This window comes from Engraulis encrasicolus, chromosome 23 (assembly GCF_034702125.1).
Source record: "Engraulis encrasicolus isolate BLACKSEA-1 chromosome 23, IST_EnEncr_1.0, whole genome shotgun sequence".
In the NCBI taxonomy this organism is placed as follows: domain Eukaryota; kingdom Metazoa; phylum Chordata; class Actinopteri; order Clupeiformes; family Engraulidae; genus Engraulis; species Engraulis encrasicolus.
This window is the reverse complement of record NC_085879.1, coordinates 3,544,862-3,568,766: the sequence shown is the minus strand read 5'-3', so window position 1 is coordinate 3,568,766 and position 23,905 is coordinate 3,544,862. Positions and strand designations below refer to the sequence as shown.

General features: G+C 42.6%; 2 protein-coding genes across 2 annotated transcripts in view; one reads left to right on the top strand and one right to left on the bottom strand.

Moving 5' to 3' along the window:
• Positions 1–15,065, bottom strand: part of ergic1 (endoplasmic reticulum-golgi intermediate compartment 1) — a 30,996-nt gene extending 15,931 nt beyond the window's left edge. Inside the window, exons 1-4 of the mRNA XM_063190253.1 lie at positions 14,966–15,065; positions 8,076–8,137; positions 5,121–5,193; positions 2,725–2,819 (exon numbers count right to left, since the gene is read on the bottom strand). Of these exons, the coding sequence (XP_063046323.1) occupies positions 2,725–2,819; positions 5,121–5,193; positions 8,076–8,137; positions 14,966–14,985 (250 nt within the window). The 5' untranslated portion in view covers positions 14,986–15,065. The remainder of the gene's footprint in view (positions 1–2,724; positions 2,820–5,120; positions 5,194–8,075; positions 8,138–14,965) is intronic.
• Positions 15,066–18,696: 3,631 nt separating this feature from the next.
• dusp1 (dual specificity phosphatase 1) lies at positions 18,697–22,643 on the top strand. The gene is made up of 4 exons (XM_063190418.1): positions 18,697–19,384; positions 19,642–19,781; positions 19,917–20,136; positions 21,233–22,643. Exons 1-4 carry the CDS (start codon positions 18,976–18,978, stop codon positions 21,589–21,591), a joined length of 1,128 nt encoding a protein of 375 aa, XP_063046488.1. The 5' UTR covers positions 18,697–18,975; the 3' UTR covers positions 21,592–22,643.
• The last annotated feature ends 1,262 nt before the right edge of the window (positions 22,644–23,905 follow it).

Genomic DNA, 23,905 nt, shown 5'->3' with positions numbered 1-23,905 from the left:
GAAATCCAGAATATTGACTCTTGTTTTGATATTTTTATTTGCCTTTTCTTCTCATTTCCTGTTTTTATCTTTTACTCATTTTTAATTCAATTTTCACCTGCCATACCTTGTTTATTTTATTTCATTTAATTTGATCTTACTTTTCTGTAAAGCACACTGAAATGCGCTATAAAAATAAAATTGCCTTGCCAAAAGAGCCAGCACATTGCAACAATATAAGCCAATGAGCTGAGCAAACGGCGGAGTGAAATAATCACTTTCAGACGGAACGGCTCCTTGGGAAGTACCTCAGACTTCTGCAAACATCACCTTCTGATGTCAATATTGCAACACTATCAGAAACAAGGAAGGGCCAGGTAGGGTCAATATGTCATCAAAGACCTCAGGAAATGATTAACTTTAGTAGCCAAACAGCTGACGAGAGGCTGTGACGTAAGACCCATGACACTGACACAGCATGGCACGCGTTTTCAAGATAAAGCTATAGGGATTGTAGCAATGAGGCTAGTTATGGCGTCATGGTCCCTGTGATGGGCCTTGCACTAGTCATACAGCGTCATCCTCATCACAGGGCTGCGTCTTGGGAAATACTCGTCAGAGGGGAAGCAACTTCAGCTGGTGATGTGGACAGACACAGTCAGTCAGTCAGTCAGTCAGTCAGTCAGTCAGTCACTCAGTCAGTCAGTCAGTCAGTCAGTCAGTCAGTCAGTCACTCACTCACTCAGAAGAATGGAAGAGGAATATGTCTGTGAAAATCAAAATGATAGGGTGTGTGTGTGTGTGTGTGTGTGTGTGTGTGTGTGTGTGTGTGTGTGTGTGTGTGTGTGTGTGTGTGTGTGTGTGTGTGTCCTCATATATCCATATGCCCAGTGACTTAATACTTCCACAATGTGAAGTCATTACCATCATTATGAAGCAAATGTCATTCGCTTGACTCATACTGCTAGAAAAGTAGAGGCAAATTCAAACTGAGCTCATCCAGTCCTTGGGTTTTTTCACTTTTTTAACTAGGGAGGAAGAAATCCTTCCATTTTTGGTACAGCCTTAAAGCACTTCTTGTTTTTTGTCCCCATTCTTCTCACTCTCCCTTCCTCCGCCTACACTGAGCTGTGCTGGTGTTCTTTTTCTCTTGTATGTAATTGTGATTGTGTCACAGGGCATATTTTCGGAGCAAAGTCATGATGGAGAAAAAGCACAGGCAAAATAAATAAATAAATGCAATCAGACTCCCATTTCTCTTCTCCGTCTCCCAGGCCTCTCTCTCTCTCTCTCTTTTTTTTTTTTTTTTACAATTTGAAACCTTCAAAGAAACAGTAAATAAAACGTGTCGCGAAACCACTAGTGCAGTGCAACTGTTGCCTAACTTAAAGCTATATACTATACCATTTCTGGAAATAGGCTCCTTTTACACCTTCCCTGGACTTAAATAATTGAATTTTACCTTTCTCCCGTTCCTGTCATCATTCTCTTGGTCGCATGATGCTACTTCTAGTTCCAAGCTAGCAACCATCATTAAACCTTACGGTACCAGCTAGCCACTAGCTGGTCCCATACGATTCAATGACAATTGCTAGCTTGGAGGTAGAATTTATGTTACCAGGCTCAGGCTCAGGCAATGGTTGGAAGAACGGGAAAAAGCTAGCAGTCAATTATCTAACTCAAGGGGAGTTGTAAAATGAGCCCATGTCCAGAAATAGTACAGTATCGCGCTTTAAGGACAAAGGGCACGTTATGTTGACCAGAAGAAGATGAATCATCATTCACCTGAGTGGTGAGTAACGAAAGTAATTCTGGAAAATTCAACCACAGGCACAGGAGACAGCAAGTTAACCAAGTAAGCACTCCTTCCAAAATATAAACAACATATTTTCACTATTCCTCTCTGAAAGTTTGAATCTGTTAGGCTATGACCCCTGTTATAAAGTTAGTGCTACCAAGTCATACATGTATTCCTGAAGACTCTGTGTTTATGTCGTAGTAGTGTAGTACTATGGTAGCAGTTTAATAAGGTATATCCCTTTTGTTGACTTTAGTTTTGTCACAGACACATGACTAAAAACTTTATGGTCTCCATGTCTGAAAAACAAGTTGTATGAGAAGGTAAAACTCATCTCAACTCTCAACTCAACTGATTACTTGACCTGATCCCTGGAGTTATTTATGGAATTTTATGATTTTATGATTTTATGTATGACATTTTTGTTTTGTTTCATTCTATAACCCTATTTATGGCACTTTTATCCTTTTATTGACCAATTGCACTTTATGTCTGTCCTGTGTTATCTGTTGCTGTTGTCTATATGCGTTTATGCTTTCTTGCTAAACACTTAATCGCCCCTTTTGTGGACAATAAAGTTGAAAGTTGAGTTGGAGTTCAGTTCAGTTGAATAAAAAACACTGTGTATGCCAATGTAGGTCACACTGCTTATTGGCAGCATACATGTGAGTCATGGATAGCCAACCGCAAAAGACAACAAGTGGTGACATGACAGGGTGTGTGAGATGTGTTTAGGAAATTAGGCATGCTAGTGAGTGTTAGTTAGTGTGTGTGTGTGTGTGTGTGTGTGTGTGTGTGTGTGTGTGTGTGTGTGTGTGTGTGTGTGTGTGTGTGTGTGTGTGTGTGTGTGTGTGTGTGTGTGTGTGTAAAGAGGCAGTGTTCAAACACAAAAGAGTAAAAGACTGAAGAGTTGTGTGTGTGTAAATGTGTGTGAAATAAATACTCACAGTCACAGTGTAAGTTTGGCAAACTGATGTTTAAACTCACTTCAATCTTCCCCCCACTGTCTTTATCGGGGTCATCCACATACAATTCATTTACTCTGAGAACACAAGCACAAAACACAACAAAGACCGGGGTTAGTATGGGGAGAGACCCTGAGACCAGGGATGTCAAACTCAAATGTACAGGGGGCCAACATTAAAATCTAGGATAAAGTAAGGGTCAAACTCAATGTATTTTGGGGAAAAAAGGCTATAATTGTGTATGCACGCATTTGGTAATCAAAGGCAAATTACACAAACACTCACAAACATATTCTGCTGCATGAGTGGGAGATGACTGGCCTCTGCCCATTTATATTCTTATGACACACCACATATCATGTCCAAGTCATGTTCTATGTGTAGATGGACAGTGTATGTGGGCCAGCTGTACTATACTATATAGTTGAAGTGATCTCGCGAGCCAAATATAATGACTCTGCTGGCCAAATTTGTCCCCCGGGCCTCATTTTGACATCTCTGCCTGAGGATATCATTGGGGTAGGTAAAACCACGATTGCAGAACTTGGCACATTTTGAACTGAGATAATCTGACGTGTAAAAGTTGAAATCAGCAGCGTACACAGCTTTATTTTCATACATAAGCATCACAACACCATGCCATTCTACATGTTCTCTAACTAGAGTTTCTAAAATTAGAACAAACAAAAAAATGTAAATGGCGACTTGGTTTTGTAAAGTGCTGACTGACAAATTTACAGCTTGTGTGTGTGTATGTGTGTGTGTGTGTGTGTGTGTGTGTGTGTGTGTGCGTGTGTTTTTTTCTATTTCTCATGAGTCACTTTCGTTTCCTTCTCCAAAACTCTGTGCGGAATAGACGTGGTGACATGTCACTGTAATGTTCACGTGGCATCCAGTAACTATTGCTTACAAGACCAGTTGTATTGCCACAGAAACAAGCAAGAAATGTGAGTGTGTTGCTGTGTGTGAATTTCCATGTTGTGGTAGTGAACCAGCCACGGAGACACTCGGGGACACCATTGGAGCACCCTGTGGGGTTCTCACAGTTTCACACACAGTATTTTGGGAAATGTTGCCGTATCGTGTGCCCTGTGTTCTCAAACACCCTGCTTTCATTTTGTGGGAAAATATGAAAGTGTGTGTGTGCGTGCGTGTGATTGTGTATGTGTGTTAATTAATGCGCAACATATGTGAGTTAACAGAGAGAGTAGAAAGAGAGGGGACTCCTTCCTTGTTGGTAACCCGTCATACATTCAGTAAATTACTGATGCAATCACTTCCCAAACATGAAGCATTACATGTCATTGGCACATTTCCTATATGTTCTATCTATAGGCACTCTTGAATCTACTTAACCCCTTAAGACACGACCCCTGTTATTAATTAGCCGTTACCAGAATGGCAATGACCAAGTCGTAATGTATTACTAAAGGCGCTGTGCACCGTCATAGTGGTGCAGTACTATGGAAGTAAAGCTTTTCAGTGACAATTACAACGTTCCAGTGTCAAGGGGCTACGGATGACATCAGAATCCAATATCTCTGGGAAGTTTCAGTGGACAAACAGAAAGATAAACGTGCCTAGTTGTATTGCTACAGAAACAAGCAAGAACTGTGAGTGTGTCGCTGTGTGTGACTTTCCATGTTGTGGTAGTGAACCAGCCACAGGGAGACTCGGGGACACCATTGGAGCACCCTGTGGGGTTCTCACAGTTTCACACACAGCATTTTCGGAAATATTGCTGTATTGTGTGCACAGTGTTCTCAGACACACTACTTTCATTTTGTGGGGAAAATATAAAAGTGTGTGTGTGTGTGTGTGTGTGTGTGTGTGTGTGTGTGTGTGTGTGTGTGTGTGTGTGTGTGTGTGTGTGTGTGTGTGTGTGTGTGTGTGTGTGTGTGTGTGTGTGTGTGTGTGTGTGTGTGTGTGTGTGTTGATGATGATGAATGTGCAATATGTGTGAGTAAACAGAGAGAGTAGAAAGAGAGGGGACTCCTTCCTTGTTGGTAACCAGTCATTCATTCTGTAAAATTACTGATACAATCACTTCCCAAACATGAAGCATTACGTGTCGATAGTACAGTTCCTATACGTACTATAGGCACTCAGCCCCCGTTATAAATTACCTGTTACCAGAATGTCAATGACCAAGTCGTAAGTTATTACTAAAGGCGCTGTGCACCGTCATAGAGGCGTAGTACTACAGTAGTAACGTTTTTTTTTTCAGTGACTACTACATTCCAGTATTAAGGGGCTACATCTGACATCAGAATCCAAAATCTCTAAGCAGATTCAGTTTACAGACAGAAAAATAAACATGCAATTCTCACTTTCCTGAGGTATTACGGATACGATGCGGTTGTTTTTTGCATACATACATTTCTGTGGCTATGAATCCCGTCAGCTCCGAGAGAAAAAGGAAGAGCATGAAGACACAGCAGCATATTGAAACTGGAAAAGAAACACACACACACACACACACACACACACACACACACACACACACACACACACACACACACACACACACAGAGAGATACAAACACACACACATTATATTACATCAAATTGCATTTTGCAGATGCTTTTTAACCAAACTCACTAACAATCGAACATGCACGCACGCACGCACACACAAACGCATTTGTTACTTTTATTGGTTGTGTGATTTATTCATCATCTCCCTCACCTCAGTGCAAACTATGCAAAGAATTCACTTTACTGAGTTGAACACATTATTCTGTCCATTTCGTGAGCCATGAGAGACCCCTGGTAGTACCAACAGAGGTATATAAAATGGAAGTAAGGAAAATAAAATAAAAGGCGCCTTCATTAGGTAACTGCTGAACCAATTGTATGATACCATGCACCAGTGTTGTTGTTAGTCATGAAAGCAGAGTTGTATAAAGTAGGAGCACTACAGATGTGATTACAACGGTTGCAACACTAAGGTATGATATTGCAAAGTTGAAACCATGTGATATCATACCACTGGTGTTGTAATAACACTTGTAAGAGTACTTCTACTTTCTACACCTCTGCTTCTGCCTGAGCACCTCTTGAGTATACCAGATTCCCAGAGTCCTGTCTGTATGGGGGAGGGGAAGTCTGTGTGACCTGGACTTGTGTAACATGTTTTTTCATTTGTTTATCCAGGCCAAGTTACTTATTCACAGAATCTCAGAAAGATAAGGATATTTTAAGTACACAACAACCAAGGGTTGTATTGGGTTCCTTGTTTACCCAAAGAAAATACGAGACGTCAGCCAATCACTACAGTTTGGCCAGTGACAACTCTTTTAAGTCGATCTTTCATCGTCTTCCATTTCGACTGTGGAATTGGGAGCCACTAAAACCACATTAGATTGAAAGTAGGAAAGCACATTTCCATTGACCGCTAGCTTGCTTGGGTTTTGATTTGGAAAATTTACAAAGCCTCAGTGACTTCCCTGCCGTGCTCATTGTTTTCCATTCATTCAGTAGGCCCAGCAGAGAGGCAAAAAATAGCTTTTACTGTCGCCATTCATGACCACCCAGCATGAGCATGAAAATCAAGACCATTTCAAAGGTGTTTCTATGGCCCTGGCGCGTTTCCACTGTGGTCACGTGACATTATGAGTCATCACCAGCCCTTCATCACGGAGCAGGTGAGCTTGCCATGTTTACATGGACACGGCTCTCCTGAGACACACCTCAAGGCACCTGCAGCACAGTAGGTCACATGACTTGGTGGAACACCACATCTCCACACAGTGCCCTGCCCAGGGCAGTGGGCTGTTCCCATTTACACACAGTAATGTTTAGAGTGTGTGTGTGTGCGCGCGCGTGCATGCGCGTGTGCGTGTGTGTGTAATGTTTCGCTGGAACATTAACGAATGGGAGTACCGCATACGACACACATACAGGTCAGGTTCAGCATGAGTTCACTCCTTCCATGTTGGGGATGACTGTGTCGGGGAAAGAACCTGAAAGACCAGGGGAGTATGGCCAAACCTTCAACCCCTACAGCGTTGTGTTAATCACAAAAGCCATAAAATAAGGATTTCTATCTATTATCTTTGTGTCCCCGTGAAGTTTTACAGAAAAACACTTTTTGTTGGGTTATGCTTTCTCATTGATGTTATGGGAGGGTTGGGGGAAGCGGGTATACAACTTTTGGTGTGAATGTTTACTATACATGTAATACAGTGTATTGTACCCCCAAAGAACCTGAATACATTTTCATTTTTTTTTTAGATCACAAAATGATTACAGTATTAATAATAATGGGTCGGGAGTTGCGGGTATAGCACTTCATGTGTGAATTTTGTACTATACATGTAATACAGCACATGTACAGCTAAAGAACCTGAATATATTTTCTTGCGGTTTTTTTCTTCTTCTTAAGATCACAAAATTATTACGGTAAATCAATTCAAAAAGATTCCATTAACCCACCCATTGCCAGGAAAGGATTATTAGCAATCGGGAAGTGTGACTTAGATAATTGTCACCTGGATTAATTATACGGTACATACCATGAGTGTATTTGTGACTTTAAGGCAGTGGAGGTGTGTGAGGGTGTGTACTTGCTTGCTTATGTAAGTTTGTGTGTGTGTGTGTGTGTGTGTGTGTGTGTGTGTGTGTGTGTGTGTGTGTGTGTGTGTGTGTGTGTGTGTGTGTGTGTGTGTGTGTGTGTGTGTGTAGTCATTATGGCAATCATGACTAATCGCAAGGCAGGTATTCTACCTGGGGCTAGAAACACAATAGCTACAATCCTGACTGGTGACATCGTAATGACACACATAAGCATGTGTGTGCGCGCACACACACACGCACACACGCACACGCACACACACACACACACACACACGAGGGAGGAAGAGAAACAACATGTATTCTACTCTCTGACTAGACCCTGGCAGGCTCTTGATCAAAAGCAGCAGTGTCATGTCATGGGAAACAGATGATCATGACACAACACTGATCAGCAGTGAATAATCAATCACCATAGCTGAGACATTAATCACACTCTCTTACACATTTTATGTGCAAACTTACACACACACACACACATAAACAACCTCACAGGCACAAACACATAAACATACACATACAAACAGTTTTTCATTATAAGGCCCTCTATTTTATTATGTACTGCAACTGATGCGAGTGTACTGACCAGTTGTGACCAAGAATTTGTCACTTATTATTTTGAAGAAAGCAATTAAAATGTCTTCTCTTTCTCATGCATTCCCTTTCTTTGTCTTTAAAACACGTTCTCAATTATATGAATCTCCCTCTCTTTCTCTCTGATTATTGTTGGCCAACTTCAGCTTGGCAGCTTGACTTACTGAAGGCTCCAGTGTACGTGGGCTGGGTGAGGTCTTTGGGCACCTTCCTGTAGATATCGAACCTGCAGTCAGGTCAAAGGAGAGAGAGAGAGAGAGAGAGAGAGAGAGAGAGAGAGAGAGAGAGAGAGAGAGAGAGAGAGAGAGAGAGAGAGAGAGAGAGAGGAGGATGTGTGAAACAGAGGGAAGAGGAAAGGGGGCAGAAGAAAGAGAAAAAATGTAAACAGTGCAGCATGTGTGAAAGCACAGAGTGTTCCCAGTGCTGACAGACACACAGTGTGTGTGTGTGTGTGTGTGTGTGTGTGTGTGTGTGTGTGTGTGTGTGTGTGTGTGTGTGTGTGTGTGTGTGTGTGTGTGTGTGTGTGTGTGTGTGTTTTGAGGCGATAACGTCACAGTTGGGGGAAGGAGATTGAGGCTTTTTCACAAAAAGCAGACCATGTGAAGTGGTGCGGGAGGAGAAACATTACAGCGGCGCGAAGGAATGTTATCTATGGCAGACGGCCACAGTAAACCAGAGCCAGGCCCAGCCGAGGAAGAGGAGAGAGAGGACAGACAGAGGCCAGGGGGCCAGGGGGCCAGGGGAACATCAACCAGGCCAGGGGCCTCCAAACAGTCACACCTCTTCCTCTGCCTTCCTTCTCCTCCTGCTGCACACGGAAAAGGGCTGCTATGCTGCTGACTAAACACACACACGCAAACACACACACACACACACACACACACACACACACACCAAGTGTAAACACCAGGCAACAAACACAAAGCAACAAACACACACACCAACACAAACTAACCCTTACACACACAGATGTGTGCAGACCAAGCATAAACACAAGGCAAAAGAAACACACCCATAAGTTATGCCACAAACTCAGCACATTAAAAAACTTCAGTGTCAATAGAGATGTGTCCCGACCAGTATAACAGCAACATTACCTTTCAGGCAGGTGTGCAGACGTAAACGTAAACGTAAACACACACGCACACGCACACACACACACACACACACACACACACACACACACACACACACACACACACACACACACACACACACACACACACACACACACACACACACACACACACACACACACACACACACAGTAAAGGAGGTCAAACAGTGCGAACATGAGCGGATGCAAGCCCTCCAGGACAGGAGTCTTATCTAACGGAGGACGGAAGTGCCATTGAGGAAAAAGAACAATGAGAACTGCTGCCAGTTTTCGAGGACTTAAAACAGTGGGCCCTCGAAACAAAAGATTCAAACTCTAAATCTCCCCAAGAATCTGAAACAGAAACAATTTATCAAGGTCGGCACATCTGACGTGAAATCGTAGCATATTGGTGAGACTGACGTCTCTCAAGACGGTCACAGAGCAGAGCAAAAGGTCTGGAGTGAGGGCAGCCAAACAGATATTCGGAGGTATGCAGCTTACTGAGCAACACATGCTCCAGATTTTTCACCTACACCAATCATGACTTGAGAGAAAGAGAGAGATAGAGAGATTTTTTCTTATTATTACTATTAGACTATCTGTCTCTATTTTATTTTATTTTTCCTCACATATGTACCTTACTTTGGCAACAGTGATTCATTCATGCCATTTGATTTGAGCGCGCGAGAGCGAGAGAGAGAGAGAGAGAGAGAGAGAGAGAGAGAGAGAGAGAGAGAGAGAGAGAAAGAGAGAGTTATAGAGTGTCAGAGAGACAGATGTCTTTTTTCGGTCCAAAGAAGAGCTCCATGAGTTCAGGAAGACTCTGGAAGTATTCTGGCTCAGAGGCTAAGAACGAGCCTCCCTCCGGCTCTCTCTCTCCCCATTGCCTTCTCAGGGCCTTTTTCGGCATTAAAATCCTCTCCACCTCAAGTCTCCCCCTCCCACCTTTTCTCTCTCTCTCTGCTCCTTATTCTATCTTTATTCATTAGCCCTTCCCTCTTAACTGCTCAAACACTGACTCCATCCTCACAGTGAAATATTTCTTCCACTTGCTGCTGCCAGTGTTGTCATCACGGCTGACGCAACCCAGCGAGAGAGAGAGAGAGAGAGTAACGAGTTCTACAAATTAGGGGAGAAGAGTGCAGGGAGGGACAGTGAATGGTTTTTAATTCTGTCTAAACGTTCCAACTGACTCTTACTCAGTGGTGAGTGGTGACCCATATTGCACGTCGTTTCACCAGTGGAATGCAGTAAAGGTCATTGAAGATGTAACTACCATAGTGCTACACTACTATGACATATCACAGAGCCTGTGGTAATACACTACGACTTGGTCACTGACATTGGGGTAACACCCCGTCTCAACGGGTTAAATAGAATCCTCCCCATATTCGGTTCTAGACATAAATCGTCACAATGAGGTAAGGTGGACTCACTGGCGTTTTGAGGCCTCTTGGCAGAAAACGTTGTTTTGCTTTTAAAAGCTCTGAATACCGCAGATGCAGAGTGAGCAAAACATTACGTCACAGAGTAGTAAATAGCCCAGATGATGTTTTAAGAGACTTTTAACTTCTGGCAAGCATCTAAGAAACCCTCAAAGTATATTTTTAAGCCTCTGTGGCCTTCTTGCGGTTGACATTTGCCGATGTGAAAAATGAGACCTCATCCAATATCACAATTACCCCTTTCCAGTCCATCACCTATGCTTCAGCCTTGAGGTATGCTCTTGGGAGGATGTGTTGTGCTAACTAATTCCACTAAAAGCCACTGTTTGCACAAACATACGGTCTGAGGAGACACCCAGCATGGCAGCAGGACAAAAGGTGGATGCTGTTCAAGAGTAAAACCTCAAAAGGAAACAGCTCCTTTGTGTTTGGTCTGTTTTCTGGACAACGTGGTCTGAAAGTTTACACAAGCACCTCTCTCACCACCATCAACTTGCTTCCGAATGGCTTATTCTGACGCCTTCTACAAGTAATGATTACATTCACTGGCTAAACAGGTACACTCTGTTAAAACACGTCTTTCAATACATCAGCTGAGCACACGGCGTCTCTGTGCGTAGGAGTCGTCCACATTTACACAAGCTACAGTACGCCTGAGTGGTTGCGAGTGCAAACACCTCGACATGTGTTGTGCGTTTCTCCATTTCCTGCCTTGCGCAATCTATTTTGACAAGGTGGTCTGCTCCGACTCCTCCAGTGGGTGAAATAACAATGAGGAGGACAGTGTGTCCTTTTGCACCAGTGGGCTCAGATGAAAGACTCTGCAGTGGTTACCACATAATATGTGTTAGTCAAGCCATGTGAGGGACATGAAGCTATTATCAGGCTATGAGGTGAAGTTGAATATGAAATATGATAGGATACCCCCCCAGGGATGAACAGTTAATACATTTATTATAAAGCAACTTTAGAAATTACATTTGCAATCCAATACCTTCATATTGTTCTTCAGGGGACATAGTCAAGATGATGGGTGTTAAGTGTCCATGTGGGATTCTTAGGTAAAGTTCATGCTATTTTAGTCATTCGTTGTAGTCAGTCAAAATGTATGCAACCCATTCATAAATTTGATCTTTTGATGAATATTAAACAGAGTAATTAACATTTACAGGTCTGACCAAAGTAGGCTACATTACATTTTGCAGCCAAAGAGGTCAGACATTGAGAAGCTCCACCGCTTTATGTATGAAAACTGTATATTTCCAAGTCGTAGTGAAAATGGAAGAAATTGAGGGTCGTATCTACATGAAAAATATAACATTTGTGAATTTGCATCAGTACATTAACGAAATAAACTAAAAATTTTAAAGACTGAAAATGACATACTCTACCTTACTCTAACTATATAAAGTGCTGAAGGAAACACTGCTGTGGTGCTGGTTGTTTGATCAGGCAATAACAGGTTGCTATCATTACCTGCTAAAGAGGGGGGCACAAGCAAAGGTTTCATTGGAAATAAATTGGGAACAATGAAACAAATTACAATATTTCCCAACTGACCTCAGCTGTAACGATGCATGAAAGTTAACCCATATGGAATCACTTGGTCTATTTTAAGTTTATGGAAATGGAAAGTGTTTTGGACCGAGCAAAGCGGATGACTGGGGAGGGAAAACTGGCAAACCACTGCCTTTAAATGCCTTGAGGTGTGCAAGTGTGGTTTACAACTTGGAGTCTCCTCAACAGTTGGCATCACAAAGCAACACACACACGGGTGAGCATGTACACACACATAAGTCTGATTTCCATGTCTGCTAAGTTTCCATGACCTCCATTCCTCTACAAGCTGACCTTTACATTGCGGAACAAGTGGCGGCAAAACATTTTGAATGTTTTATGGGTCAATTACCAAAGCATTACACACAAACCATGTAACAGGCTTCTGAGAAGCCCCACCATTCAGACTCAAGAGTACGGAATAGTTGTTCATAGTCTTCAGGATGCATTTAAAGATAGAGTATATAATTGTAGCCATTTGTTTTCGAAATATATGTTTCACATTAACAAATCTTTTTTTTTCATAAATATTCACAAAGTAATTAACTAATTTACTGGTCTGACCTATGTACAGTGTTGTTGGAAATGACAAAAGGAACAAGTGATTAAGTATTGGTGGTGATCCAGATCACGATCAGGATCCGGGAAATTTGTAAAAAGATTCTTCACCATTGCGGGAGAGGGCGATTTTTGACAATCCAGTCTGTAACTCAACAAAAACAAGGCAGGAAGACTTGAAAATGTTTACGGTGCAGCATAGTCAAATGCTTTATCGAACAGCTTCCTTGGCAGAGGTCTGCACTCTCTGAGTGCATTTCTAGGTAACTCTGTGTTAATTTTGCGGTACAAACACAATTGTCTAATGGTGTTTTGAAAGTCCACAAAGATACAACTGATGCAGCACATACGGCACAAATTATTTTATCGAAATCTTCTACACTAACATTAGTCGTATCAGTAAGGTCAATGTGACATTATATATTTGTCTTTCCTTTTCTCTTTGGAGCCTCAAAAGCCTGATAAGTCCATTAATCAGTGCCACGAGCTACGGCCATGACATATACCATGGTCTAATATCAGCAACAGCAGCGCTGTCTGGAGTGACAGACAAATATTTGCCCTTTCTGTGGGTTTTTCAAAGCAGCCTAATAGAGATTTTAACAGAGGAGGCCTATATAACACTATAACATGACTACATTAATTTGGAGATGTCCTTTTGTGTATCTGGATATGTACTTAGTTAATTTGCTGGATCCAGTAACTACACAAACCTGCCCGAAACACCTTTCTCTTATCATTTAAAAAAGCAACAATTTCAACATGTCCTGCAAATGGTCTGGACTGATTAAATGTGGATTTCTGTATCTTCAATAACTAAGCCCTTTCTGCTTTTAGAGGGGTTCGTTTTTTGTGTGTGTGTGGCTTGGAATGAAACGCTTGGAACATAGAATATACCCCTATATTGTTCTTAGAATGAACAAACTTTTTCCTGAAATAATATGCTGCTTGCCATGTGATCTACGTCGGATGAGCCACTCTTTGTTGAGAAACCTTAAATGTCAATAATGTCAACATTGAAGGTCATTCCCTACAACTGACTGATTAGCCATGGATATGAAACAAAATAACATCACATAGAAGAATGACAATAAGTCACAAACAGCTTTCTTTTCATATTGCGATCAGAACACTAAATTGTACCACACAAAACTGTCTGTCTGTCTCTGTCTCTCTCTCTGTCTCTCTCTCTGTCTCTCTAACACTCACACACACACACACACACACACACACACACACACACACACACACACACACACACACACACACACACACACACACACACACACACACACACACACACACAGTCATGAAACATTAGCAGTCCTTTGAGAGTGTGAGACATGGTAGCGAAACTTTCTGAAACAGGATCCTATGTTCCGGAATAGGATACCTGATCCACTGATAACAGCTTTCAGCACACTGTGATTCTTGGCTTGCTGTTTGCTTGACAGGTGTGCCCGGTTTACCTCGATTACAAACATGTGGGACACGACCCGAATAGGACACTCACACCTTTGTTACGGAATGCTTTTGCCTTGAAAAATTGTCAAAAGGATGAAGACAATGATGAAATAAAGATGTCTGGGAGGATTCAAGTATTAGATGGCATGAAACAGTGACACCCCAGCACTCTTAAACATGCAAATGAGCTCACTGTCCACACAAGGCACTCTATTCCATTTTACATTTTCACAATTATACTGCCCCACAGATGATCATTACTGTATACTGTATGTGAAAAGAAGAAGCCACGCCTCCTTGAAGAAGCTGAAACTACCTGCCTGTGCAATGTTAATTGGGCGTGCAAATTACCGTGCCTTTCTAAATGTGACAAGTCGCCCATGTCGTGATGTATTTGAATAAAATCAATAATCAAACTGTACGTAACGGTGCACAGAAATGTCACTGTAGAGCTAACACACTGCCATTGTGCGAGTGTAAGTCTGTTTTTTTCAGAGCTTGTTGGGGAACACCACCAATATTTCGGACAATTTCAGAGAACATAGTTTTACTGAAATTGCGCTCATACGGCAAAAAAAAATGAAACAAACCTAGCCAAACCAGGGACTGTAGACTGTGTACTGTAGGTATTGGGCTGTATATTGATAACACATATTACTAGCTGCAAGTGGCTAACTGGGAGAACACAGACGGAGTTCACGGCAGCAACATTGTAATAGATATTGTTTTACGCATGAAAGGTTACATTTGTTACATTGTTGCATTGTCTTTATTACTCCCCAGCATCAATCGGCTACATAGTTAATGGGCTTTGCTAGCCAACCAACTGCATTCAGAGTGGGGAAACAGTTTAGTTGATCACTGGAAGAATTGTTTGCTACCATGCGGCAGACGCGAAGAAATTGAATTGTTCTCAGTATTTTCTACTCACCTTCTCACATCGAAAGTCATGATGATTTGGGTTACAACACTGTCTATTTGTATATTGTGCTGTTTAACGGTGTGGTGGTGCAATTCCAAACTTGCTTCAATCCTACCGGCTGGGATAGTACCGGGGATGACGTCTGCTTAGTACGCTTTGCAAAAGCTGATTGGCTGACAGAGTAGGTCCTGTATGATTGTATTTCCGTTTCAGAACTTAAACGCGCACTCCATGCGCGCACCAAAGCCATAACGCGCAATCATGTCGGGTTATTGCAGTGTGCATTACCGAGACACTGTGACTTTAAACTATATAGTCAAAACTGTAAACAAAAAGTTACTACATTTCCCAAAACCTCTGACTGTTGTTAGGTGCGCAAAACCCACACTCCATGAAGACATGAGAAACAGTCGAAATTGATGGAGAGACGGACCCACACGTCATTCACATCACACTGTTTTTGCCAGATATTGCATGTCTGATCTCACCACCCGTGTACCGGCATGTCACATGTGTATTGTAGAAAATTGTACCTTGGACGCTTTAGGGAACAATAAAGCCTCTGCTGAATGGTGGGGGTTATTATTTCTTAAAAAATGAGGAGATTAATATAATCTGTAATAATCTGATGTAATGTGTTTCAGGTTCTATGGGTCAGGAGTCTGGGCATCAGTTGGGCATCAGTAAATTAATGCAGTTGGTTGCTATGATTAAATATGCGTTTGGTGGACACACCAAAAATGTATAGCTAAATACAGGCAGGCCTACAATACCTAGTCAATTAATGAACAAAATTCAAGAGACACCGCACACTGCTTACTTTTCTTTACTTTATTCGCTCAGAGAAATAAAGTAAAGAAAAGTAAGCAGTGTGCGGTGTCTCTTGAATTTTGTTCATTGATTCACCTTCTCCTGCCTCATACCTGCACCTGCATTGCTGAGGGCATGTGCACAAGGACTCTCTTGTACTTTGACCTAGTCAATTACTTCTAGACACAGTAGAGTCAGTGCTCTCCCCCATCATCCGAACCCTGAACATGGTACTGTCCCGCTGCACTGCTCCCACGCCATTTGGGGCTGTTCCCTTACATGGGTGAGGCAGAAAGGCAATTTCATTGTGTGCTGTGGAGTGCTGTGTCACGATAAAAATGGGAGTTTCCCAGGTGGGCTTTCGCTTTCACTTCATATCTAGATAGATAGGTGTGTGTGTGTGTGTGTGTGTGTGTGTGTGTGTGTGTGTGTGTGTGTGTGTGTGTGTGTGTGTGTGTGTGTGTGTGTGTGTGTGTGTGTGAGAGAGTGAGTGAGTGAGTGAGTGAGTGAGTGAGTGAGTGAGTGAGAGAGAGAGAGAGAGAGAGAGAGAGAGAGAGAGAGAGAGAGAGAGAGAGAGCATGTGAACGGATGTAAGGTTATGTTTACTGCAATGTGCAATTATGTGTAGGCCTATTAGGTCTTTGTTTATGTTTTGTATTTGTGTATTTGTGTAAGCTGTTAGACACCTTAATTTCCTTCAGGATTAATAAAAGTACTCTACTCTAGACAGACAGACAGACAGACAGACAGATAGATAGATACCCTTATTGTCTCCAGAGGAAATTGCTTTTACAAGGAATTCATTCTCAGTTCAGCATTTGTTAGTATCTGTAGGCTAGCTGCTAGGCCATACACTACCCGTCTGGATAAACCTAATAGCTCCATCGTTAGATGAAGGATGACAGACGTCTGGGACATAGATGAAAACAACAAACACCAAATTGTGTATTGTGTGGGCTTGGTTGTTTTGTAGTGAGAGACAACGACTGTTAATTGGTTCAAGATAAGACTGGCTATATGTATAGGCTAATATAATGTCCCCATGCAATGCATTGAAGAAGGCAGCCCAGGCCTTTTGGGCAAAGTCAGAAAGGTCCAGTAAAGAATTTGTGTTGTGAATTACTACTTGTGCTAAAACACTCAAATAAGTTACATCTGGTCTGTCCAGTGTGTTTTTACTCCACCTTAAATAAACGTAGAACCGAACACCAAAATCTTTAAAGGTCATACCCGCAATATTTTCCTGCTGATAACAAACTGATGTGATGATTTCATGACTGTAAATAAGTATCCCTATATATTTCCCAGGGTTGTTTGTCAGCAATTAATGCTATGTCAGTAAGTGGTGAATGGTTAGAGTGAGAGGAGAATACCATGTACAGTAAACCCAGTTGCGTGGCGTCTCCATCTCTCTCACTTCCTCTTTTCTTCTGAGCGCTTTACCGTTATTTCTGAGTCATTCTTCTTTTTTTAATCTCAGGACAAGATGTAACAACACAGTCAGGATGTTGCACTGCAAAAGAGCCCATTTTACCAAAATGATGCAATCCAACAGTGAGGTTCAAAAAGCGAGACAAGATGGCATAGGGGAAACTGGTTATAACTGGTTGAGTATAGGCCCATCGATAGGCCCAGTTTCCTCTGTAGATTGTAGTGTGTTATTGTTTATATTGGCACCAAAAGGTTTTTTATGGAATTTTAAAAAGTTTTTATGGAGTATCCTGTATTGTTGTTAGTAGACTGTATTAATAGGCCTATAGTTTATATTAATACAGAAAGAATGCTATTATGGCACATGACATGCCCATTTCCATGCACAGCACACACATTTCTCAGCTCTTTGAAAAAAATGTTTATAACCTGTTTTTACTTATAACCTATATTCTAGTATATAACCCTGTCTTGCAGAAGCTGAAAAACAAACAAACAAACAAAACATTCCCCAAACAGGAAGCAAAACGAGCATGGGTGAAAAAAATAAACCGTCACTATCACAGCTTTGCAGTAAGCTATGCGTCATATGGGTGTGTTGACAGCCCTAGCGAGGGCATAAACATCAACAAACGTGTTAGTGCGGTTTAGTGACACACTTCCCCCCTCACCACACAGCTGTGAATGACTGACACTTTGCTGGTCTTAGTGCGTCCTGATCAACTGTGTGTCCCATTGACATAGAATTAGTGTTGTTTTTTTGCGCTTTGGTGACATGCACTCTTTCTAAACGTTCAGCATGAACTGCGCTCAGGCTGCTGGCGATATCACCGAATGGCCTGATGCCTGCACCAGCGCTGTTTTCAGCCCATGGAAATTTACCAGAGCTCAAGTTTCTATACAGTGATTAACTTTTATGGTTACCCTTTGCTCTCGCCGCATTGAACACTATGTACCCCTGTACAATAAAAACAAAGAATAAACTTTTATGGGTGCCCTGATAGCTATTCAGTGATTATATTATTACCTGACTGTTTATTTCAAGAGCATAATAGAAGTCTAATAAGACAATCACCTCATGGAAATTTTTCCAAATTTCTCTGACTTTTTTAAAAAAATGTGTTACTTCTTTTCGCGACAACGTAACATTCGTCATGTAACAAAGAGTGCCACTCCACTGTTCTTCATTCATCGCTGTTCATCATAATTTAAAAGCTTTCATATTTACCAAAGTTTATATTGAATGGAAATACTGTGACAAATGTAAGAAATGCCTGAATAGTGGTTAAAAATAGTGGATATAATGATATACCCGCAATAAAAAAATGCAGTGTTTTCTTTGCAAAGGTCCCCAAAAGAGTTTGGATAGTTTTGTCGGATTGCGCATGACGTTGGCGCGGGCCTCTAGCCAAAATGGGCGGGCGCCTGACGTCAGGCGACTCTCATTCACAACGACAGTCTCCTATAAAAGTCTCTCACAGAAGTTAGAGGTTAGATTACACTCCCTAAAGAACTGTGGGAGATCGAAGAGGAAACTATACCCTCTATCAAACAACACTACGGACTATTGAAACGAAGATAGGATAACTACTTCATTCCATCCTCTGTGGCTGAATTTGTTTCTCTACCAGAAATTAAACATTTAGTAAGCATTCATTAAGAACAAAGAAGGTCTCGTTTCACAAAGAAGATTCTCGTTTTGACTCAAAGAAACGCGTGGTTAGTGTTTCGTTAACTCGACATCGTTGAAATAAAAAATATCAGCTCGGCGTAACTTTATGTATTTAGATTTTTCTTTCTCGGCGAGACGTACTACTATGGTCGTAATGGAGGTCCCTTGCATCGACAGTGCCTCATTCAGGGCACTCTTGGAAGGAGATGACCCAGGCTGTCTCGTGTTGGACTGCCGTTCTTTTTTCTCTTTCAACAACTCGCACATCCCCGGCTCTACCAATGTGCGCTTCAGCACAATTGTGCGCAGAAGAGCCAGGGGAGGGCTTGGACTCGAGCACATCGTCCCAAACGAGGACACAAGAAACCGACTTGTTTCTGGAGACTATCAGAGTGTAGTGTTCCTCGATGAACGAAGCTCTGAACTAACCCAAGTGAAGAAAGACGGGACTTTAATGCTTGCTGTATCGGCTTTGAATCGCAACCCGTGTGGAGCCAGCGTATATTTTCTTAAAGGTGAGCGTTATCATGAAACTGTTTACAGATCTAAGCACAACTTAGTACAACTGTTCCGTGGCATATGAGAATTTCTTTCTTTACTTTGGCCCATATAAGGTTATGGCAGGGTGAGGACCATGTGTTGAACTCAGCTGTTGCCCCCCTTTAAAATGAACTTGCCCGTCTGCCTAGTTAACGATGTGTGAAAATAACCACCGAAGACAGCTGTCAAGCCCGTACTCACTTCCTCTCCTTCACACATTTGTCTTGTTTAGGTGGTTTCGACAGTTTTTCATCCGACTATCCGGAGATGTGCACCAAGCCAGCGCCACCCCAGGGGCTCAGTTTGCCCCTGAGCGCAAGCTGTCACCCAGACAACAACGATCCGGGATGTAACACACCGCTTTACGACCAGGTACGTTCCGCACGACTTGTCTTTACACAACTTAACTGCTTATTCAGGGCTTCATTGTTGCTTCCACAGATCAGAATTTGTGCTCTATTGCGGGTAATGACACTCATCAAAACTCCTCTGTTCTCTATATTTCAGGGTGGCCCGGTGGAGATCCTGCCATTCCTCTACCTTGGTAGTGCCTATCATGCGTCAAGAAAGGATATGCTGGACCTACTGGGAATCACAGCACTCATCAATGTCTCCGCCAACTGTCCCAACCACTTTGAGGACCATTTTCAGTACAAGAGCATCCCTGTCGAGGACAGCCACAAAGCTGACATCAGTTGCTGGTTCAATGAGGCAATTGAATTTATTGGTGAGTATTTCTCCAAATATGTTTTTTTAAAAAGTAATTCTGTACTTAAATATTGAAGTAGCCTACTTAAGTATGTAACCAAGGACAGATGTTGCCATGGGAAGCAACTGACAGCGTCGTGTGCCCAACCCCCTCGCTAACCAACCGTGGCTCATTAGAATTTGAATTTTGAAAAAAAGAAAGGGGTATAGGTCTTTCCCTCCAAAACTGACCAGCTGGTAGCACCAAAAGCCCCACCCCCACTCTCCTAGACCCCCCAGAACCACAATGGCTTACATCATCGTCTCCCATCTGATTTGTAGAGGTGGGCCTTTTCATGTGCCTCTCTGTGTGGTGACCCCCATCTCCAGTCTGCTATTGAGCGGAGCCCTCTGGGTGCGCTTGAAAGCCCCCTAGTTCCTTTGTTTGGCCACAACAAAAGGGCAGCTTCTGTGGGCTTTCCTCCCCAGATCAATGATGTCAGGGGGTAGGACTCCCTCCCCCACTGGTCCTTTCAGACCCTGTTTAGGCTAATGCCCCGTTACCCTTCCCCCCACAAACTCCCCTTGGAGCATTTTCTTCCTGTTCCCCTAATGACGGGGACCTTCATTACTGATACTGTGGGCTTTTGATTTACAAATGAAAGTGCCATTGTTTTCAAGGGGAGGGTGTGAGTTAGGGGAGGGGCTCTTTAAACATACTTTATCAATGGGCCCAGGTAATGTTTATGGTACTTTCCAGTCATGCCTGAGGTGGGGTGGTGGTGTGTATTTGTAATGACACGCACCACATTGCTTGTGGGTAGAGCTCAAATGACAGTGGTGCCCGTCCCATCCTTCTCGGTTTTCTTTTTTCACCAATGGCTATCTTCTCAGACAAACAGTGAATAGGCGCCTTCTAGAGGTCAGCCAATCAAACCACATCCCCAATGTTCCCTTCCCATCAGGCTTAGGGTATCGCTAGGCGACATCATGTCATGCTAATAAACAAAGTCCAGATGCCTACAACAAGTCTATTGAAACAAGATGATGGATGAGAATCTTCACAGATGTATACGCTAACATCAATATGTAGTTCACATTTATTTAACCCCTTTTTCTTTTTTCTTATTTTACAGACTCTATAAGGAACAAAGGGGGCCGCGTGTTCGTCCACTGCCAGGCTGGCATCTCCCGCTCGGCCACCATCTGCCTGGCCTACCTGATGCGCACCAACCGTGTGAAGCTGGAGGAGGCCTTCGAGTTCGTCAAGCAGCGCCGCAGCATCATCTCCCCCAACTTCAGCTTCATGGGCCAGCTGCTGCAGTTCGAGTCCCAGGTGCTGGCCTCCTCCACCTGCTCCTCAGAGGCCGGCAGCCCCGCGTTGACCAAGAGTGGCACAGTCTTCAACTTCCCCGTCACGATTCCAGTTCACCACGCCACGCAAAGCCCACTGGCCTTCCTCCACAGTCCCATCACCACGTCCCCTACATGCTAGGAGAAGGACCCCCGGGGACTTTATTGTGCCTTGACACTCGTCCATTTTGGTATCTTTTCCCAGTGATGGACTGAAAGAAAGAATATGTTGCAATGCAACTTCAGATTTGACGCACCGCTGAATGGTCTCTGTTTTTTGGCCATGGTGGTGGCTGGTCACTGTGTAGGAGAGCAGCCAAAGGCCTTTGGGCCTGGTGTGCTGGTTACGCTCAAGCATGCGGCAGTATTGTTGCCATGTTCAGTATTGAAGGCGAGTTGGTTTACGCGGTGCCTTAGTTGGCGTAGTAGTAGAGGCTGACCAAGTAGATGTAGGTCAGTGACCCGTCAGAGGGGACAGAAGTGTCCACAAGCTTGATTTTATTTAAATGCTGAAGCCAAGTGTATGTGTGTGTGTGTGTGTGTGAAGACTGAGGAGGTGTTCCCAGGGTGCTTTGCTTTGAGGAGGATGACGACCATGTTGATAATCAGACAAATTTCTTTGTTTTTGTCTTTTTTCTTTTTCGTTCTTGCCCTGGAACTCCATGGGTCATCATGTTTCTGAAGACTTTCAGAGCTCAGAACGAACTTGTTTTCAATTTTACCTACTCAAAGTGTGAGCCTTTTGTAAAGACTTGCGTTGAGGGCACATGGGGTGTAAGCCCCTTTGTCAGATTCCTGTATTTTCTTTCTTCTTTTCAAGGACAATGAATGAATGTATGTCTTCTCTTTTGCCATTGACAAGTGGATGAGAAGATTTTATGCTAAATCCGTAGCTGCCTTTCTTTTAAACGACAACATTGCTTAGCATCCATCCGATTGACACCCTTCTCTTTATATTTGTCATTTTATGTTCTTACAAACGCAAAATACCTCATGCATCAGTACTGTCTCCATTATTGACACAGTCCTCTTGAAAGCACTTCCGAAAGGAAGTGTGTCTGGATATTGTTTGGTATGTCTGATATTTATTGAACTAAAGTAATATATTTCTTACGATTATATATTTTTACAGTTGTTTGTGATTTATGTTTTTGATACCATCGAAATAAAATGTTCTTTTCATACAGACATGAATTCAGTTGTTGCCTTGCTTCATTAATATCCACCCACAACATCAGATAACTTTTTTGAAAGAATTTCATATGAAAACTGAGAAAAATTGCAGTGTGAATGTTATTGTTTATGGGTCTTTTGAGGAGGCTAAGCTAAAACAAGACTTTAGTTGAGTTTGCCATAGAGGTTCTGGGTGGGCTCAGCAGTTGCTCCACTTCTCCCTGTGAAAGTTCAGAAGATCAAACTGACCCTGAGTGATTGGAATGGGATGACGTCAGACGAAAACTTGTGAGAATGAGCTTCTCAGAGAAGACTACTCCCATCCTCCCATGTTTTCTCTGTGTGAAGGAATCCTTAAAAAGTTCACAGGGATATGTTAAAAGCGCATCTACTCCCAAATACATATTAATGCCTCTTTGTTTGAGATCACTAGGGTCAGAGTGTGTTGGTGGGGGTGTGTTTGGGCGCGCGCACCACAGTGTAAAACCATCCACGGTTAAAGCTAACAGCAGGAGGGGTCACCAGCCGGAAAAAAGGCAGGCGCAGAAAGCCTTCTTCAGGGGCACAATAGAGGCAGCTGCTAGGCGCTTGGGAAAAGTGTGACGAAGAACATTGAGCCATGGGTCCAATGGTGGGCATCTTAGACCTTGAACCTGGCATGGTGAAGGATTGTTGCGGTGACACCAACAGATAGATATAGAATAGTACCACATATCTCCCCCCAAGTCGAAAACACCTTACTCTGACATCACACTGTGTGTATGTGTGTGAGAGAGAGACATAAATTAGAATAAAGCAAAACATTTTGTTTCTATAATGCTTCCCATTGCACTGCTTCTATTGTTGAACGGGTTTGCAATGCACTTTTTTGGTTGTTGGATTTCCATTTTGGCACACTGTGTGTAAGCATTTGCCAATGAGGCATAAATAACCCACCTTATGAAGAGGGGATGGAGAGTGTGATGTCAATTTCTTGAATTAAATCGGTTTATTTATTTGATACAGCTTGCCAGTAAGTGGATTAAATGCATACATAATTATCTTGGTCTCTAGGCGCAACCATCAAACAAACAACAACAAAATATAAGCTATTATGATAATCAAAACAATATCTGCTTTACTTGTCCAGTCCTTTATGGTGAGAGTAATAAAGTTATTAGATTATCCTGTGAATGGGGCAGTGATGTGCAACCTGGATTCAGAAGATTTACAATCAAGTGGCACAGTGCTCAAACCTAGCCTGGGAATAGCCATGCTACCTTGTGCACCTGTTCTGATCTGAT

What these genes read in the sequence shown, in the direction of transcription:
- dusp1 (XM_063190418.1), top strand. Translation starts at nt 18,976, where the DNA reads ATGTATTTAGATTTTTCTTTCTCGGCGAGACGTACTACTATGGTCGTA. An exon ending in CAGCGTATATTTTCTTAAAG is followed by an intron (nt 19,385 to 19,641) that starts GTGAGCGTTATC and finishes TGTCTTGTTTAG; the next exon opens with GTGGTTTCGACAGTTTTTCA. An exon ending in ACACACCGCTTTACGACCAG is followed by an intron (nt 19,782 to 19,916) that starts GTACGTTCCGCA and finishes TCTATATTTCAG; the next exon opens with GGTGGCCCGGTGGAGATCCT.